The 19,320-nt window shown below is 40.3% G+C and overlaps 1 protein-coding gene across 6 annotated transcripts in view; it reads left to right on the top strand.

The window, feature by feature from the left end:
• LOC134226471 (protein phosphatase 1 regulatory subunit 16A-like) overlaps nt 1–19,320 on the top strand; it is a 417,502-nt gene that overhangs the window by 249,429 nt on the left and 148,753 nt on the right. For all 6 annotated transcript variants that reach the window (XM_062707267.1, XM_062707272.1, XM_062707269.1 and 3 more), the window contains one exon: nt 8,563–9,314. In XM_062707267.1, coding sequence (XP_062563251.1) covers nt 9,235–9,314 — 80 coding nt within the window. In that variant the 5' untranslated portion in view covers nt 8,563–9,234. The remainder of the gene's footprint in view (nt 1–8,562; nt 9,315–19,320) is intronic.

A 19,320-nucleotide genomic window follows, 5' to 3' on the forward strand; every position in this document is an offset into this window, starting at 1 on the left:
GGTCGTGGCTCTGCCAAATCGCGCCAATGGGCTGTTTGACTGACTTGTGATATTTTGTTTATAAAGGGAAACGGAAATTATCGCATTTATATTCATATCTACATTTCTTGAAAGATATTTTAAGTTAAGGGGATGAAAGATATCCGATACGATTTGTGATCAATAAAATTAAATCAATAAAAAAAAGAGAAATTTTTGCTTGACGCTTGGTGCGATTTGGCTGCACCCAGGCCAATGGAATACACAAAAATGTTCCTTGATTTGATCCAGACGCCTCAATTTAATAATTTCTCTCTTAGAAATCCGTTCGAAAATTGAAAAGCTATTTCTGAAGAAGAAAAACAGTAATTTCAGGAGGATTTTTCGCAATGTTTTCGATTAACTCCGATGGTATTTCCACAAGGTTTCTATCAGAATTTTAAAAAATGAATTTCCGCAGCCTAAAAAGGATTTCTGAACCATTAAACCATTTCCGCATTCGCAAATTCTTGGAGCGGTGACCGCAAGAACTACTGTAAAAAGCCGCAAGAATGGCGCCTTAAAAGCAAGAATTCCCGGAAGGTTGCCCACAAGATTCACTAAAGAATGACTGCAAAAATGTCCAAAGCGATTTCCACAGGAATTCATGGAGGAATTTCTTTAAAGTTTTTCCGGAAGAATTTTAGCAAATTCTTTCTTAAACTCATCTGTTTTTCATGCAGTGGATAAAAAATAAATAAATGAAGAAGTGTATTTTTCTCTCTATGTGAATTTTGGAAGCACGAACCCAGTTCCTCACTGAAGAAGTGTCAAATGAACAAGGGATAAGTTTTCCATACCAGAATTTAAATTTTCTCCACAGAGATTAACAGATATAACATCACTGATTTGTTTTTGGTAACAATTACACTCCTTTATTTTGTGTTTTTTCCCTTATTTGTTAAACTATCTTTCAACCTTAGCAAAAGGTAGTATGCGCTAAGGTAAATTTGTTTCTTTTTACTGGTTTGTGCTCGGTTTTGCCCACTGTGCTCCGCATAGCACACTGCGGATAACTCTAAGTACTAGACGAAAGCCGAAGAAGGATTTCCTTTCATCGTCAAACTCGACCGACTGCCGGCAGATCCTTGAACGACCGTTGATTGCATTGGTTGGCCGGGTGAAAAATGATGGTAGTTTTCCACACGATACATTACCTACCGAAGGTCCTAAAAGTCTTTTCGAACTGAGGGGGCGTTATTCGCCGCAGGGTATGCACAATTGGATGCATTCATCGCAATCACAGCGTAATCGTTCGGTACGAACGTCTGCGATTGTGATTTTGCATCGTATGTTTCCTGTCTGGTATTGACTGACATGCTAAAGGGCCTTGTGATTCTATGCCTTACGGATGTTCCACATTGCAAGCGATAAGACGCGTTTCGCGTCACTTTACGCGTGAGTCGTCAACGAGTGCTAAGTTCTTATCATCGGGACGCATCGTCGCGTCATCTGCTTTGATGGGTTTTGATGACGAGAATAACAATTCACGTGCCATGTGATACAGTGTTATCGACCTTTCAATTCAGTGAATTGTCCAAAGGAGAATAAAAATCGATTGTAAATACCTTTTTTGCCTTTCTCGTGCGCCGAATTGAGCTGAATCCGCGATAGTTAAAAAAAAGTCCGGTAATGAATAAAAATCCGACAGGGGAAAAAACCTCGATGACTCCCAAAATTTTGAATATCAGGTCAAGTGCTTTACAGCTAGCTATAGTAGAGACAATGAACACACATCACACAACCTACTGCAACATGACATTGGTACAGCAATCACATCGGGTTTGAATGGCAAAGCTATGCGACATCGTACCCAGGGTTGCCAGACATACAGACATGTCTGTATTTATACAGACATTTGGTCTTGCATACAGACATCATACAGATTACAGACATTATACAGACTTTTGATTGAAGTTACAGACTTTTACAGACATTCAGTTTTTGAAAACTTTGGACTGCTGGACTGTTGGGCTTTCGAATTAAACCATTTTGGGGGTTTCAAACAAAATTGTTATGGGATTTCGTACGGAATTCTATAAGGTTTACAAACAGTATCATTTTGAAATTTTGAGCGGAGTCATTTAGGCTTCCTTACGGGATCCCTTTTGAGTTCCAAACAGAATCCTTTTAGAATTTAAAACGGAAAGATTCTTCAATTCTTTTCGGAAACCTAAAAAGATTCCATTCAGAAATCCAAAATTAATCCATTCTGAAGCCAAACAGGAACCCGTTCAAAAGACCAACAGAATACCATTATGGTGCACAAAAGATATGCGTTCGTACGAATTTCTGTACAGAATTGAATGAACTTCCGGAAGTAATCCTTCTGGCTTTACCAACGGAATCCCTTCGAGTTTCTGAACGAAATTCTTTTGGGCTTTCGAAAGGAATCACTTCATTTACTTTCATTTAAAAAGAAATTCTTTTGGACTTCCAAATGAAATTCTGATGGGATTATGAAAAAAATCATTCTAAAATTCGGAACGGAATATTTTTAGTTTTCCGAACGGAATCCTTTTGGACTTTCGAAAGAAATACTTTTGAACTTTCGATTGGAGCGTTCTGGGATTCTGAACGGAGTCTTTTTCTGCTTCTGGACAAAGGATCCCGATTAGAATATCTATGGGATTTCCTACCGAAGCCCTAAAAGAATTTTGTTAGGAAGCGCAAAAGGAATCGATTCGAAAACCCAGAAGAGTTCCTTTCGAAAGCCAAAAAGAGCTCCGTTTAGAAAACCCAAAAAAATCGGTTCGAAAACCTAAAGAAATTCCTAAAAAAATTCTTTTGGGCTTCCAAAACAGAAATCTTTTGGGTTTCCGAACGAAACCTTGTTGGGCTTCTGAACGAAATTATCTTGTATTTTACTTTCAAAGGGATTTCTTTTAGACTTTCGAAAGGAATACTTTTGGAAATCCGAGTGGAGCCATCTGGGCTTCTGAAAGGGATTTTTTTCTTTGTTTGTACAAGGGATATCCTTTTGTGATTCCGAAGCCTAAAAAGATTCCGTTCGGAAGCCAAAACGATTTTGTTCAAAAACGCAAAAAGAGTTCCGTTCGGAAGCCCAAGAAAGTTCGAAAGCCCGGTAGTACTCCGTTTGTGAACCCAAAAGATGTCCGTTCAGTTCTTTGGGTTTCCAAACGGATTCATTCCTCCTCTGAACCGAACTCCCTTGAGCTTCCTGACGGATTTTCAGTTAGAAAATAGCGTAAATATGATCAATTTATGCTAAGGTAACTACATACCGTTTTGACTCAAATTGCAAACATGACTCATATTCCAAACACTCGCGTTCAAATGGCCATTTTGGCTTTATTCGTGTATTTTTCATCAGTGAATCTTGAATACGTTTGTAATCTTGATCTTCATCTTCAAACCGATGTAAATTTTAGTTAGAGGACGCTAAAACGCCAGTGTTTAGAATATGAGACATGTTCGGGATTTGAGTCAAAACGGTACATATTGATAAGAAAGAACATTATTCAGAGCTGTGTAGTGGAATATCTTCACTTGTCATAAGTCGAGATAGTATTATCCCATTGATTAAATTCCACCACTAGATTGTAACTTCACAGTAACTTCTAAAATACGTATTTCGACCTATACAGCAACCTTACTTGTCTTCAGTATCTCGTACTTGACTTGACTAAGTCTTACACCGACTTTTGCATTATTGAAACTTCGATACTCTACGTTGTCAAAAGTGCATGATTTTTTAATAATTTTCTAATTCCTGTATCTTCTAAACTCCATACAGACAAATACAGACATTTTATTGAGATTGATACAGACTTATAAAAATTGTATCTGGCATCCCTGATCGTACCCTGTGCAGATTGCTGCAGTGGACAATGGCGATGACAATAGAGCTTTTTTTTACAAGATGAACCTTCCCAACTTGATCCCAACCGTTCGTCACCCAGCAGGGCAAGTGCGGGATCGCCTCTGCTGCTGTCGACCCAATGCTTTCAGGTAATTTTCTCGTGTGGAAAATCGGGTCTCGGGATTATTTTTCTCGGCGTTTTCTCTACTTTCCATTCTGTTTTGCTCGTCCTTTTTTCTTCTGCAGCATCGTTGCATGTTAGCACTGAATGTTTATACACATAGATGGACAGAATCAAAGAGGAAATTATCGATGCACTGAAGTAGGTGGAAAGCTAACGAAGAGAGTGGATAATAGTTCCGGTAATGGTACAGTTGAAGTCGCTTCTGGAACCTGGTCAGGTTGATTTGTTATTCAACATAATTTAAACTGCGTTGCAAGCTTTTCAGTGATGTATGCCTATCATTACTAATAACAAACGAACACTAAACCTAACAAGCGTTCCTTCTCTTTACGGACGACTCAATGTCTCAATGTCAATTGGAAACAGTTCTATTTGATTTATTCAATCTCTTCGCAGGCGCAGTTTCATCAGTACCATCACATAATTGATTTGAATTAGTTTGGCCTTTTTTACGCATCATCAAAAATGGGTACAATTGATTCTCTTTGTTAAGTCCAAATGGTGATCAAGACCAGTCGACATTTGGAAATTGTTTGCGTTTTTATTAGGTTGCGTATTAGACTGATCTAAGATAAGAGAAACTGTTAGTTAATATGTGGTGCCTGTCATAACTTATATTTATTTGAGTAATAAATAAATGCATTTGCTAGAAGTTTATCAAACTTTGAAAATAAATCTGTCTTAAATCTAGAACAGTTTATTATTTTCAAATAAAGACCTGTGCAGTAATTGAAATTATGATTAAATGGTCTTTTGCCTTTCCAGAAATTCCTCCGGAGGTCCTCCAGAAATTCCTTCGGCTTTCGAGCCTCTTGAAAAAAGGTTTCCGAGCCTCTTGAAAGGAGGCTTCCGAGCCTCTTGAAAGGAGGCTTCCGAGCCTCTTGAAAGGAGGCTTCCAGCCTCTTAAAGGAGGGTTCTGAGCCTCTTGAAAGGAGGCTTCCGATCCTCTTGAAAAGAGGCTTCCGAGCCTCTTGAAGTGAGGCTTCCGAGCCTCTTGAAGTGAGGCTTCCGAGCCTCTTGAAAGGAGGCTTCCGAGCCTCTTAAAAGGAGGCTTCCGGGCCTCTTGGGAGGGAGGCTTCCGAGCCTCTTGAAAGAAGGCTTCCGAGCCTCTTGAAAGGAGGCTTCCGAGCCTCTTGAAAGGAGGCTTCCGAGCCTCTTGAAAGGAGGCTTGAGCCTCTTGAAGGAGGCTTGAGGCCTCTTGAAAGGAGGCTTCTGAGGCCTCTTGAAAGGAGGCTTCTGAGCCTCTTGAAAGGAGGCTCTGAGCCTCTTGAAAGGAGGCTGAGCCTCTTGAAAGGAGGCTTCCAGGCCTCTTGAAGGAGGCTTCCAGGCCTCTTGAAGGAGGCTTCTGAGCCTCTTGAAAGGAGGCCTGAGCCTCTTGAAGGAGGCTTCCAGGCCTCTTGAAAGGAGGCTTCTGAGCCTCTTGAAGGAGGCTTCCAGGCCTCTTGAAAGGAGGCTTCCGAGCCTCTTGAAGGAGGAGGCCTCTTGAAGGAGGCTGGGCCTCTTGAAAGGAGGCTTCCAGGCCTCTTGAAGGAGGCCTGAGCCTCTTGAAAGGAGGCTTCCAGGCCTCTTGAAAGGAGGCTTCCAGGCCTCTTGAAGGAGGCTTCCGGGCCTCTTGAAAGGAGGCTGAGCCTCTTGAAAGGAGGCTTCCGGGCCTCTTGAAAGGAGGCTTCTGAGCCTCTTGAAAGGAGGATTCTGAGCCTCTTGAAAGGAGGCTTCTGAGCCTCTTGAAAGGAGGCCCTGAGCCTCTTGAAAGGAGGCCTGAGCCTCTTGAAAGGAGGCTCTGAGGCCTCTTGAAAGGAGGCTTCCAGGCCTCTTGAAAGGAGGCCTGAGCCTCTTGAAAGGAGGCTTCTGAGCCTCTTGAAGGAGGCTTCCGAGCCTCTTGAAAGGAGGCTCTGAGGCCTCTTGAAAGAAGGCTTCCGGGCCTCTTGAAAGGAGGCTCTGAGCCTCTTGAAAGGAGGCTTCCAGGCCTCTTGAAAGGAGGCTTCCAGGCCTCTTGAAGGAGGCTTGGGCCTCTTGAAAGGAGGCTTCTGAGCCTCTTGAAAGGAGGCTTCTGAGCCTCTTGAAAGGAGGCTTCTGAGCCTCTTGAAAGGAGGCTCTGAGGCCTCTTGAAAGGAGGCTTCCGGAGCCTCTTGAAAGGAGGCTTCTGAGCCTCTTGAAAGGAGGCTTCTGAGCCTCTTGAAAGGAGGCTTCCTGAGCCTCTTGAAAGGAGGCTTCCAGGCCTCTTGAAAGGAGGCTTCTGAGCCTCTTGAAAGGAGGCTTCTGAGCCTCTTGAAAGGAGGCTTCCAGGCCTCTTGAAAGGAGGCTTGAGCCTCTTGAAAGGAGGCTTCCTGAGCCTCTTGAAAGGAGGCTTGAGCCTCTTGAAAGGAGGCTTCTGAGGCCTCTTGAAAGGAGGCTCTGAGCCTCTTGAAAGGAGGCTTCCAGGCCTCTTGAAAGGAGGCCTGAGGCCTCTTGAAAGGAGGCTTCCGGGCCTCTTGAAAGAAGGCTTGAGCCTCTTGAAAGGAGGCTTCCAGGCCTCTTGAAAGGAGGCCTGAGCCTCTTGAAAGGAGGCCCGAGCCTCTTGAAAGGAGGCTTCCGAGCCTCTTGAAAGGAGGCTTCCGAGCCTCTTGAAAGGAGGCTTCCGAGCCTCTTGAAAGGAGTCTTCCGAGCCTCTTGAAAGGAGGCTTCCGAGCCTCTTGAAAGGAGGCTTCCGAGCCTCTTGGAAGGAGGCGAGCCTCTAGAAAGGAGGCTTCCGAGCCTCTTGAAAGGAGGCTTCCGAGCCTCTTGGAAGGAGGCTTCCGTGCCTCTTGAAAGAAGCCTCTTGAAAAGAGGTGTCCGAACCTCCAAGCTTCTTGAAAAGAGGTGTCCGAACTTCCAAGCCTCTTAAAATGAGGCTTCCAATCCGAGCAAAGTCTTGAAAGGAGGCTTCCGAGCCTCTTGAAAGGAGCCTCTTGAAAAGAGGTGTCCGAACCTCAAAGCTTCTTGAAAAGAGGTGTCTGAACCTCCGAGCCCCTTGAAAAGAGGTGTCCGAACCTCCAAGCTTCTTGAAAAGAGGTGTCCGAACCTCCAAGCTTCTTGAAAAGAGGTGTCTGAACTTCCAAGCTGCTTGAAAAGAGGCTTCCGAACCTCCAAGCTTCTTGAAAAGAGGTGTCCGAACCTCAAAGCTTTTTGAAAAGAGGTGTCTGAACCTCCGAGCCCCTTGAAAAGAGGTGTCCGAACCTCCAAGCTTCTTGAAAAGAGGTGTCCGAACCTCCAAGCCTCTTAAAATGAGGCTTCCAATCCGAGCAAAGTCTGACGTCATAATGAGAGCAAATAGAAAACATTTTTGGTATCAACCCAACAAACATTGGAAGCTGATAGAGTGCCGAAAAAAGCCTTTTTCAAGTAAAAATTAGCTTGTTCAGCATGAATTAACTGCTCCTGGAATTCATCTCATGGCAACGCATTAACCAAGAAGAACCTCTGCCTAGAACCACACCACCAGATTCCAATAAAATTCCGCATGATCTCGTGGCGAGTGCAGAGGTGTTCTCGGATTGCAGTGGGTGAGTGATTGCATCATCAATTGCATTCCCATCCCCGATAGGCCGTGAGGACCATCCATTGGTTCCCTGTGCAATTGCGATTGTTCTGGTCAATCACGGAGTTGCAACTACGAAATGTACGGTCATCATGCTCATGCTCATGCTCATTTATATCAACTTTGAGTTAGGTAGGCCGATTGATTAAAAATATTTCAACTTAAAACGGCTACGCAGTCTTTAAGAATTTAAACAAGATTTATATGTGTCCAACGTTTCGACACGGGGTTGGTGTCTTCATCACTCATTGATGACACCCGAATTAAGTTTTTCCGAAGTAATGTACCATAAACATCCAAACCAGACAGTTATTGTAAAACCAAACATTAGACACGGAACAAACATAATATTTTTCCCCTGATGAAGACACCAACCCCGTGTCGAAACGTTGAACAAATATTGGAAAATATAAATCTTGTTTTTATCCTTAAAGACTGTGTAGCCGTTTTAAGTTGAAATAAAAATAAAAATTCGATCATTCAAAAGTATAAACAATATTTTATCACATCGCAAAAAAAAAATAAAAAATGGGAATAATTCTACCACGGTGTGGCTATCACATTTGATGAAATTTCTGGTTTGCGGAAAAATCTGGATAAAGACCAGTGTTTTAATTTTATTTTTTTTTTAAATTTTGAGAGATTATTGCCAACGCTTGATAACTTGTTTCTCGTTTTGCTAAAATCAAATCACAAATCATTCTGCGTTGTAACATTTAGCGTGTGTTTAATATGTTCACATATCAAAATAAAAAAATCTAATACATTAAAAATATGCATCAATCATAGGAAATAACAAATCAATCTGAAATTTTCATAATATATTTTTACCATAATTGAAGGCATAGACCTGTGGATGCTCAATAACGAAAGATAAATTTTAATTTCTACCCGCCCAACACTATGAATCAGTTTGCATAACATGAATCGATCGAATCAACCTTATTGATGCTTTATTTTCCATTGTCTTCTTTCTTTCAGACCCTCATCTCCACTCGCGCTACGCGTCGGCAAATTGATTTGAACTCCCGATATCAATTATCCATACCGAGCAGTTTATCGGAAGCGAAGAAACATCTTCAGCGAAGCAGAGAAGTGCAAGCCCACAACGATGCGTTCCACATTGATTGTGGCGAGGCATCAGTTGGGTCGACTTCGTACCACCTGTTGCTGCTCCATGATCATGTTCACGATCAGCGCCGTGATCGCGGTTTGTTACCAAAATACCAACATGTGCTAATGCAATCGGTCAATTTCCAGTTGCTTCCGAGTGATCTGTGCGTGAGCGAAAAACCCTCTTTCGGTGCGGATTCGGATGTTAAACGATCGATTAAACCAGAGCGAACCCGCTTCACTCTCTCTGCCTCGATCGCAATCATCGCCATCCGATCGCCGCGCGCCACTATTTGATCGATCCTCGCGGATTGTTCAAAGAGAGTAAACGCGAAAACGGCTACCTCCGTCTACAGCTCGTTGATTATCGCTGCTGCTGGTGCTGGCGAAGGCGACGAGGATCGCCCCAACAGCAACCGTCCGGGGGGCAATCATCATCAAGCACGTCACCATCATCATCGGAAGAAGCATCGCCGGCACGGCTGGGGCGGTGGTGGCGGCGGCGATAGAGACCGAAACTTGAGCTTCGATATCAGCAAAATGGAGCACTCGGATTTAGTCAGCGAGATGGCTCAGGTCGAGCATCTTTCAACGCAGGATCGGCTGCACCTCGCGCGGATGTAAGTGATTTTTTTTGTGGCTCTGTTTGGGTCTCAGTGTGTTTGGATTCCGGTGTTTTATTGGCCTTTGGGCGTGCCGTGTGGTCGTTGGGTCGGAACGGAACTACCGTAATCGTGTGTGGCGATCGATCGGTAGTTTTGGGAAAGTTGGTGTGAAGGCTCTTCTGCTGCTGTTGCTACGACCTCGTGTTGTTTGGGGGTTTGACCCTAGCGGGGAAATGTTTTTCTCGAAAATAGTTCAATGAAAGTGGTTCCCGTTTTGATTAAGTGTGATGAGATAGAAGAATGGAATTGAAGATGTTCGTTCTTTGCTACGAATGCGAATGAATAATAACAAATGCAAACCAACAGAGAAGCAACTTGGAAGAATTGTGTGAAACATTGTAGATTGGATGATTTAAAAAAAGCAAGCAGGTGATTTCTGGTCGAATCGAGTGCGTACTACAACAAAGGAGTAAAAGTGAATCACGTCAAATCACGTGCCGTCATCAATCGACGTTGGGGAAAAAAGGAAGCAGTACAAAAATATATGTGATAAATGGTTGCTGTTGCTGACTGACATTGTACTGTCGAATGGCAAATTTCTCAATCACGAAAATAAGCATTTTAGCGTGTCGGTGTCGAATCCATAAATAGAGCGCCGCAAGGGATTGTGGAAAATTCCAGTACTGCTTTTCAGGGAGCTTGGAATTCGGTGGGCTAGAGATCGAGTGATCATAACTGTGCTATATACATCGATTTCGTCGACTTAATAATTTACGAATATTCTCCATAGTTCGTGCTCTTTTAAGCATTGAGCCTCGCTTGCCTGTACCAGTAAGCACTCTAAAGCCTTGAGCTCTATAGATCTTTTCCTTGTGCCATTCTTTCCGTTCATTATCAACATTTGTCCGCGCGCCAACCTCGTTGTGCGATAAGACAGCCGACCTGGTCTTAACTTTTGAAACAGAACTTCACTGTTCTGCGATGTTATCGGTGATAGTCTCCATTCTGCATGTCTCCAAAATCGCTGTCTTCCCCGCTGTCGATAGAATGTGTTCAGTCGTTTCTGTGAAGTCTATACATTGAGGATAGGCGGCGGTACCCGCATGTTTGAATCTGTGCAGGTACCACCTGAAGCATCCGTTGCTTGTAAAGAAGTGGGTCTAGCCAAAGTAAGGATCATCAACAAGTCTGTTAATCCATGCCATCATACTTGGGACCAGGAGACGGGTCCACCTACCGTTTTCCACCGAGTTGTCCCACTCTCTCTGCCATTTGGCTACCGGTGCTGCCTTAATATTCCTGATATTTGCCATAATCCTAGATAGTGTCACGATGCGCATTTGTATCGAGCTCCGGTTGTTGACGAATAGCATCTTTGTTTTATGATGCGCCAAGTGTAGCTGCTGATGTCCAACCATTCCGAGACTGATCGAACAGTCAATTCGACCTCCTCGATGGACTCTCCGTACACGGCATTGTTACGTCACCGGTAAATCCCACTAGCGGGAATGCTGGCGGGAACTTTAGCCTCAACATGCCATCGTACATCAAGTTCCACAGCAGTCGACCCAGGATCGCCGGACGGGACAACTGCCGCGATGGGGGCGCTACCCTACCTGTCTCGAAGATCAGTACTCGATTCTCACAGTACACCCAAAAGAGGCAGCGAGTTCGCAATCTCCCTCCAGTAGACGCTGACTGTTGAGCGCATTCTGCTCGTCGAGTGTTATTACTGGGCAGAACGGATACCGTGCCAATTGCATTCTATGTCGACCTCTGCATTGTCAACCACCAATTAATTCGCGCCCAGAACAAACCGTCCTCTCCAAAAGGCGCCGTACGGCGCAAGCCTGTTCAGAATTATCTTTTCCATTAGATTATCTACAGTATCTATTAGGCAGATTGGTCTGTGCGCTGAGTGGTCTTGCCAGTTTTGGTAATAGGATCATTAGGGTAGCTCAAATTAGTATGGGAAAAACTTTTTTCAATTTTTTGATGGGCCGCCCTCTTATTCGGTTCTATTTGATGCCTTGATACTCTGGACAACATTTCAGCCAAATCGGTCAACGTTTGGGCGGTGCTAAACTCGTTGGAAGTTTATATGTAAAAATGTATGCAGAAACATCCAAAAACAGTGAATTGCAGTTGGACGGCACAACTAACGATAATAAACTATGATACTCATTATGATCTTGAAGAATTTATTAGATAATGTTATGCAAAAAACTTCGAAAAGATTAAAGTTTTCCCGGCTAAGTTATTAGCATTTCTCTGAAATAGGGTTTGAGCAAATTTCGTTCTTTTACCTTTGAAAAGAAATAAATTCATCCCTACAAAACTCCAGTGAAATGCTAATATCTTTGCCTTATGAACTCTAATCTCCTCGCGGTCTTCAGCATAACATTCTGTATTTAATTCTACAAGAACTGAATGAGTATCATGGTTCTTGATAGTAAATTATGCCGTTCAACTGCAAATCACTGTTTTTGGATGTTTCTGCATATATTTTTCAATATAAACTTCCAACGAGTTTAGCACCGCACAAACGCTGAGCTCAGAAATCCCAAATTTTCCGTGGTATCTAAACAGTTGAATAATTTCTTCGTATCCACCATAAAACACAGAAATTCCTTGACAATTTTAGGTCTTAGGGCCAATTTCTTCACCTCCGCTTAACTTTTAAGCGGTGCTCACTAAGGTGGCTCAAAAAACACTTTTTCAAATTTTTTGATGGGCCGCCTTCTTATTCGGTTCTATTTGATGCCCTGATGCTCTGGACAAAATTTCAGCTAAATCGGTCAACGTTTGGGCAGTGCTAAACTCGTTGGAAGTTTATATGAAAAAATGTATGCAGAAACATCCCAAAACAGTGATTTGCAGTTGGACGGCACAATTTACGACCAAGAATCATGATACTCATTCAGTTCTTGTAAAATAAAATACAGAATGTTATGCTGAAAACCGCGAGAAGATTAGAGTTTATTACGCAAAGATATTAGCATTTTACTGGAGTGTTGTAGGGGTGAATTTATTTCTTTTCAAAGGTAAAAGAAAAGAAATTTGCTCAAACCCCACTGCAGAGAAATGCTAATAACTTAGCCGGGCAAACTCGAATCTTCTCGCGGTTTTCTGCATAACATTCTGTATTAAATTCTCCAAGATCTGAATGAGTATCATAGTTCTTCATCTTAAGTTGTGTAGTCCAGCTGCAATTTACTGTTTTTGGATGTTTCTGCATACATTTTTCCATATAAACTTCCATATAAACTTTAGCCAGTGCTAAAACGTTGACCGATTTGGCTGAAATTTTGTCCAGAGCATCAGGCCATCAAATAGAACCGAATAAAAGGGCGGCCCATCACAAAAATTGAACAAAGTTTTTCCCATACTAATTTGAGCCACCCTAGTGCTCACCCATACGTTTAAACTGGGTTTAAGCACTAAGCGGAGGTGAAGAAATCGACCCTTAGAGATCTTGATTCTTTAGTTACAAGAATAATGTTTACAGAAATTCATCAATCTTTTAAAAAGATTTTTTTTTTTTCGGAAAACTCCGATAATTTTTCGGGTATTTTCCGATTTGAATACATATGTGCATTATGCGGAAGATTTTGCCCTCAGTATTGAGAGTCATGAGTTTGAATCCCATCGAAGGAAAAAGCGGTTACCTTCAATACACTTCAAAATCCTCCACATAATGTTCAATTTCACATCGGAGATTTTCAGAACATTTTAAATAAATAAAAACTAATCTCAAGTGTCAGAATTAAATTTTTCAGTTTAAAGATTGAAGAAATCATAACCGATAACCTTTCATTTCTAAGATCCATTCACGCTGCTTTCATGTATCCCAGCTTTCTTCTTGAAATACAAATACATTAGCTCTTAAATCTGCTTAGTGATATATGTTTCTTAGTTAAAACTTCTAAATTATTTCTATTCAAGAAAACACATTTTACCATCTATAAATCTGATTGATAATTTTAGAATATTCTATCAGCATTACAGAATTTCCAAAATATTAAAAAATCATGTTAAAGCTTAGATTTAGATATCAAACTGGAATTTTTGAAGTACATATATCTAAATTTAAGTTTTTTCTATGACACATGGTGGTCTGTGAAATCATTAGCAATTACTCCATTTCTTATGAAATGGTTTCCCTAAAAATATCAAACATCTTAAAATCCACTTTGATATTCTCCGAGAAATCTGACAAAAATATTCCTTGAGCTGTCTCGTTTCTGAATAATGGTTCCGATTTAAAGTAACGTTTAAAACATTCTAAATCAATCCTATCTCAAGTTCCTAAAGCATGTTATTTTTTTAACTTGATAATAAAATAAGCTAGTTCATAACAACGGAATACGAATACCTTGAACTCACATTGGATAGAGGTGCTTTATGATATAAATAAATCTCATGTTTAACTATCTATTTTTTTCGGTAGTTGTTATTATTTTTCTATAGAACGCTTAAATATTTTCCCAAGAAAAATATTTTACTTGAGTATTCTTTAATATGTTAATCACAATTTAGATCAAATTTATATAATGAGCTCGTTTATTTTTGGAATAAAAATTCACAGTGAAAAATATAGGATAACAATGCCTCTATTACTTACCAGAGCTTTCGTCTCAATTAATATGTTGCTAATGTAATTGAAAATAAAGAATGAATGCATAAATGAGCTTTGATTCACTTCTAACAGTGACTGCTAGAATTATTAAGTGGGTCAAGTTGAATTTACCTAAAGGATAGAGACGGAAACGATAACTGACAAGCCTGTTACTGAAAAAGCGCCACAGAGGATTTTGCTGAACAGGCGCTTTATTAACACATTACCATATTGTTTTCTTTGATTCATTTAGGATGTTTTGTAATACAATTCCATAGATTTTGATGGTGAATTTAAGTCACATGATCAGAAAACAATCGAAAAAATGTCGCGTAAAAGCATGGTTGTTCCTCGAGCATTTCTTTTCTCGATACATTTCTGCCAGGAAAGTTCCAAATTTGAACCGGGAAAACCGGAAAAAAAAACCGGGAATTCCAAAATGGAAATTGAGTGGCTACCCTGGTTTAACCTCATCAAGCTTGCCCGCCAGCTTTTCTTCTAGCTCGAGAAGTTTTTAGTATTATTCATTATTAAATATGTGATTTTTAAAACAGAGCTTGCGTTGAAACAGAAATAACATTTCACATTATTTGAAATGATTGCATTAAGCGAGCACAAAAGGTTGATGTTGTTGATAGAGATTAGTCAGAGTGGTTTATGTTCACGTTGAAAAAAAAGAAGGCCGGTTTGCTTAATTTGTTTGGTAAGTTTTTCTATATTGAAGGAATAAAATCTGAATCCAAGCATTCTATGAAATATGATTTTTGAAAGGGCCTAAGTAGGAAACAAAAGTTGATAGAACTTCAAAGGTTTCAATTTAAATTTCCATTTATTGATTCAAATTATTGGTAGTGGGGCATCGAAATCCGTACACTTAAGCACCTTTGTATATGAAAAAGTCATTAGAAAATATAAATCGAATGTAAATAAAACGTTTGTCATTGAAACAGGAGCATGAAGGCTTCTACTTTTGAATTGAGTCACATTTACTCATTAAAAACTACGAAGAACATGATAAAATAATGAATAAATTAAACTACTCCTGACTCGAAATCCGTCCACCGTGGACGGATTTCGAATCGAAGGATCAAAATCCGTACAGCAATTTTTTAACTAACTATTTAAATTCAAGCAGTCTGATTGATTAAACTACCACTGTAAATAGTTTGATACGCACCTCATCTTATGTAATGATTCGCAATTAGCAATTAAAACACAGTTACTTTTGGTGCAATTATGCTCTAACCGAAAACAAAATGGCGGCAAAAACTACGCGCTTGGTGGGAGCAAATTTGTTTTTGATTTTTGTTGTTTTCATTTCAAAGCCTTCTTTCCATTTCTATGCACTAAAAGCTTACTGTCAAGTATCTGAACAGGATAAGATAAATTATTTCTACATTAATTACCTTTAACCCCCTTTAATTTGTTAATACCTCATGCAGTGGACGGATTTCGGTGCTGTACGGATTTCGGTCCCGCACGGTACAATGGATTATTGAAGCAACAAACTCTATTTACTCAAGCTAAAACGAAGTAAAAAAATGCAGTACGGGTCAGTTTTGCTGTTAATAAGATTTTGCAAAACGGATGAAACCTTCCCAATACGGAGAATTTATTAAGGAATGCATTTCGGTTGTTGTTCACATCGTATCCTAAGGAAACAACCTCCTTCAGTAGCATTAGTTTGCGCGGAACACGGTGAAGAGTAAAAGTTCTTGCAGAAGATTTGAAAGCTACGCTACGTGAAAAAGCCGCCTGCTTCATAGGCAAACGATAAAAATACTGACGTGAAAAACGTGGCAAAGGTGGCTGTCTTCATAAGAGAAATCTTTGATCATTTTCGAATGACAGAGAAATTAACAGCTTTGATCCCACTGCAGGGAACAACTAACTGGAAAAACTGTAGGGCTGTTAAGACAATAAACTTTATCAACTCAAATGAAAGCCGAATACGTTGACTTGCTGTATTATTGCGAATTCCATTGACTAAGCCTTGGTACCATGCTTGAGAGATTTTATTCTTTTCGAAAAGAAAATGGCACTATTTTTACAAGACAAAGGAAAACCACTGCCCGAGCTGAATGATCCTGAATAGATGAGTTATAACTTGACTTTTCTACCAGATAGCGTCAAACATACTCATGACTTGAACATAAAGCACTTTGGCACAGTAGGTTGCTGAAATCTGGTACATTTCTCTCATCCTATTGAAAACAGTTCATGTAAATCTGTTGAATATGATGGTAAAGTAACGAAATTTCCATTTTGTAACATCCGGTAAACGGTGTGAATAATTTCATTTAATGTTTCAAATGGATCTCTAATCCAACGACGAAAACAAAATAAACAAAAAAGATTGTACGCAAATAAATCGTGTTTAGTTTTTCTAGGAAAAACAATGATTATTTTGAAAATATTTAAAAAGTTTTGTACAAAATATTTTCGCCAGCAATTGTGAATTTCAAAAATTAGCCCGTGGCTTGAAAAAGTTGAGCAGACCTGGCTTAGCCTATTAATTAATAATTAATTAAGCTTAAAATTTTAGCATATTCAAGGATCACAAAAAAGGTCGTTTTTTTGTGTCAAGCCACGCATACAGGTATAAAGTGATTATTGGCAGTCAGTCCGGGAGGAAAAATTAAAACAACTGAATGAGGTACCATTTGAAACAATGCATGTAAGAGATGGCTTTGATTCAGCAGTTGTATAATCAAAATTGCATCGATAGGTAAATCGTTTCAATCTAATCAGAACAAATTAAGGTCACTCCTGACGGAATCCAAGTTTAAAAGTGCTCGCGTTTTCGTGAGCACACCACTCGATTCAGAGGCGGCGCACAACTGTCATTTTTGTTTATTTAGTTTTGCTGCGTCGCAGCATGCGTGAAATAATAAAAATGACAGTTGTGCGTTGCTTCCGTATCGAGTGGTGTGCCCCCGAAAACGCGAGCACTTTTAAACTTGGATTCCGTCAGGAGTGACCTTAAATGTAGAAAATAATGTTTCCACCTCATAATACGTTTTTCCAAAAGCACCCATAAAACACATCATTACTTTCCCCTAAAACACCCCCCTTTTCATAAATTTGTGTAATTCTTTGTTTGGCTATATATTTTATCGATTCGTAACTACCATTCTTCCATGAGCGCATGGTGATACATAATTTGGTTTTCGGAAGGTTGTATCTAGACTTTTTGCCGCTGCTATTAACTGTTAAATGACCTCAAAATCTAAAAAAATATCGAACAACTCTGCTCTTTAGAAATCTTAAAACAAAGCGTGTAAGAGATGCAACTTTGTTGTGGTTATAATCCAAAACTAGACTACACAGTGGCGTAGCATTTTGTTTAGAGAAATGTTCTCATCTGATTATGTAAGGTGAGTTAGTGCTGTCGGTTCGGTTGTATACTATTTCTTGAGCTTTGAGCTTGAGCTTGATTGACTGCTCGTAGTTGCCACTCCATTATGACCAGATCAGCTGTTCTTGCACAGGGAACCAACAGATGTTTGCTTGGGACTAGCACACATCTTCAATGTACAAGTACTGGTGATCTCATTTGTTAGGTCATACTGGCGCCTGCCACGTCAGAATGCAAGTCAATGTGGGGAAGGGGGAGGAAATGATGATGCAATCACTCGCCCACTGCAAGCCGAATATACCTCTGCACTTGCCACGAGTTTATGCGGAATTTGTTGGAATTTTTGGGTTAGGTTCGAGAGGCAGAGGTCCGTCTTGGTTAACGAGCTGCCAATGTGATAGGTAGGAGAAGGTAACTGATGGAATTTCTAATTGGATGTAGGAAACGAGCTCTATAGTTCATTTCCAATTCTAGCAGATTACTGTTAGAATACTCAAGTTTAAGGTATAGGAATAGTAATGGAAACGGTATGGAAGTCCATTTCCAGTTCTAGCGATTGCTAGAACATGAGAAATGAAGAGAAAGATACAAAGTAGGAGAATGGAACGGACCTGGGATTGAACCCACGACCTTCGCGTATGAGGCAAAAGCAGTAGCCATATGACTACCAAGCCCGCTTCGAAACAAGAGAGATCACGCACTGAACTGATTAATTTTATTACCGGCCGCGCAATGCAGAACACAATAATTCGGCCGACCGCGCGATCGTTCTGCTGTCCAAAACATGAGAGATCACGCACTGAACTGATTAATTTTATTACCGGCCGCGCATAGCAGAACACAATAATTCGGCCGACCACGCGATCGTTCTGCTGTCCGAAACATGAGAGATCACGCACTGAACTGATTAATTTCATTACCGGCCGCGCAATGCAGAACACAATAATTCGACCGACCGCGCGATCGTTCTGCTGTCTGAAACATGAGAGATCACGCACTGAACTGATTAACAGGGATGCCAGATACAATTTTTAGAAGTCTGTATTAATCTCAGCAAAATGTCTGTATTTGTCTGTATGGAGTTCATAAGGTACAGGAATTAGAAAATTATTTAAAAATCATGCACTTTTGATAACGTAGAATATCGAAGTTTCAAGAATCAAAATGTCGGTGTAGGACTTAGTCGCGTCAAGTATGATATACTAAAGTCAAGTAAGGTTGCTGTTGAGGTCGAAATACGTATTTTTGGAAACTACTCTAAAGTTACAATCAAGTGGTGAAATTAAACGGTATAATACTTTCTTGTCTTATGCTAAGTGAAGATTCCGCTACAAAGCTCTGAATAATGTTCTTATCAATACGTATGTTGTTCATTAGCATAAATTGATAATATATACGCAACTTTCTAACTGAAAATCCGTTGGGAAGTTCAAAAGAGTTCAGTTCGGAGGAGAGGCACAGAAGGAATAAATCCGTTTAGAAACCCAAATAACGAAACGGACATCTTTTGGGCTCACAAACAGAGTAAACCTTTGGTCTTTCGAACTTTTTTGGGCTTCCGAGCAGAACGCTTTTTGCGCTTTTGAAAAACAAAATCGTTTCGGCTTCCGAACGTAATCTTTTAAGGCTTTGGAATCCCAAAAGGATATCCCGTTACAGAAACAGAAAAGATGCATTCAGAACAAGATTCAGAAGCCCAAATGGCTCCACTTGGAATTCTAAAAAAACTTTTCGAAATTTTAAACCCGAGTCCGTTTGAAAGTAAAGTCCAAAATAATTTCGTAAATTTTTCCCAACAAGGTTTCGTTCGGAAATCCAAAAGAATTCTGTTTAGGAAGCCCAAAAGAATTTCTTCCAGAATCCTAAATAATTTCGCTCTGAAACTCAGAGAAAGGCCTTGTTTTCGGTTTAAAAACCGTTATTTTTTGGTTTTCTGAACGGAGCTCTTTTCGGCTTTTGGAAAGATCTCTTCTAGGTTTTCGAATCGATTCCTTTCGCGCTTCCTAAACAAACCCTGTTATGTATCGGTAGGAAATCTATAAGTA

This window comes from Armigeres subalbatus, chromosome 3, assembly GCF_024139115.2.
Source record: "Armigeres subalbatus isolate Guangzhou_Male chromosome 3, GZ_Asu_2, whole genome shotgun sequence".
Taxonomy (NCBI): Eukaryota; Metazoa; Arthropoda; class Insecta; order Diptera; family Culicidae; genus Armigeres; species Armigeres subalbatus.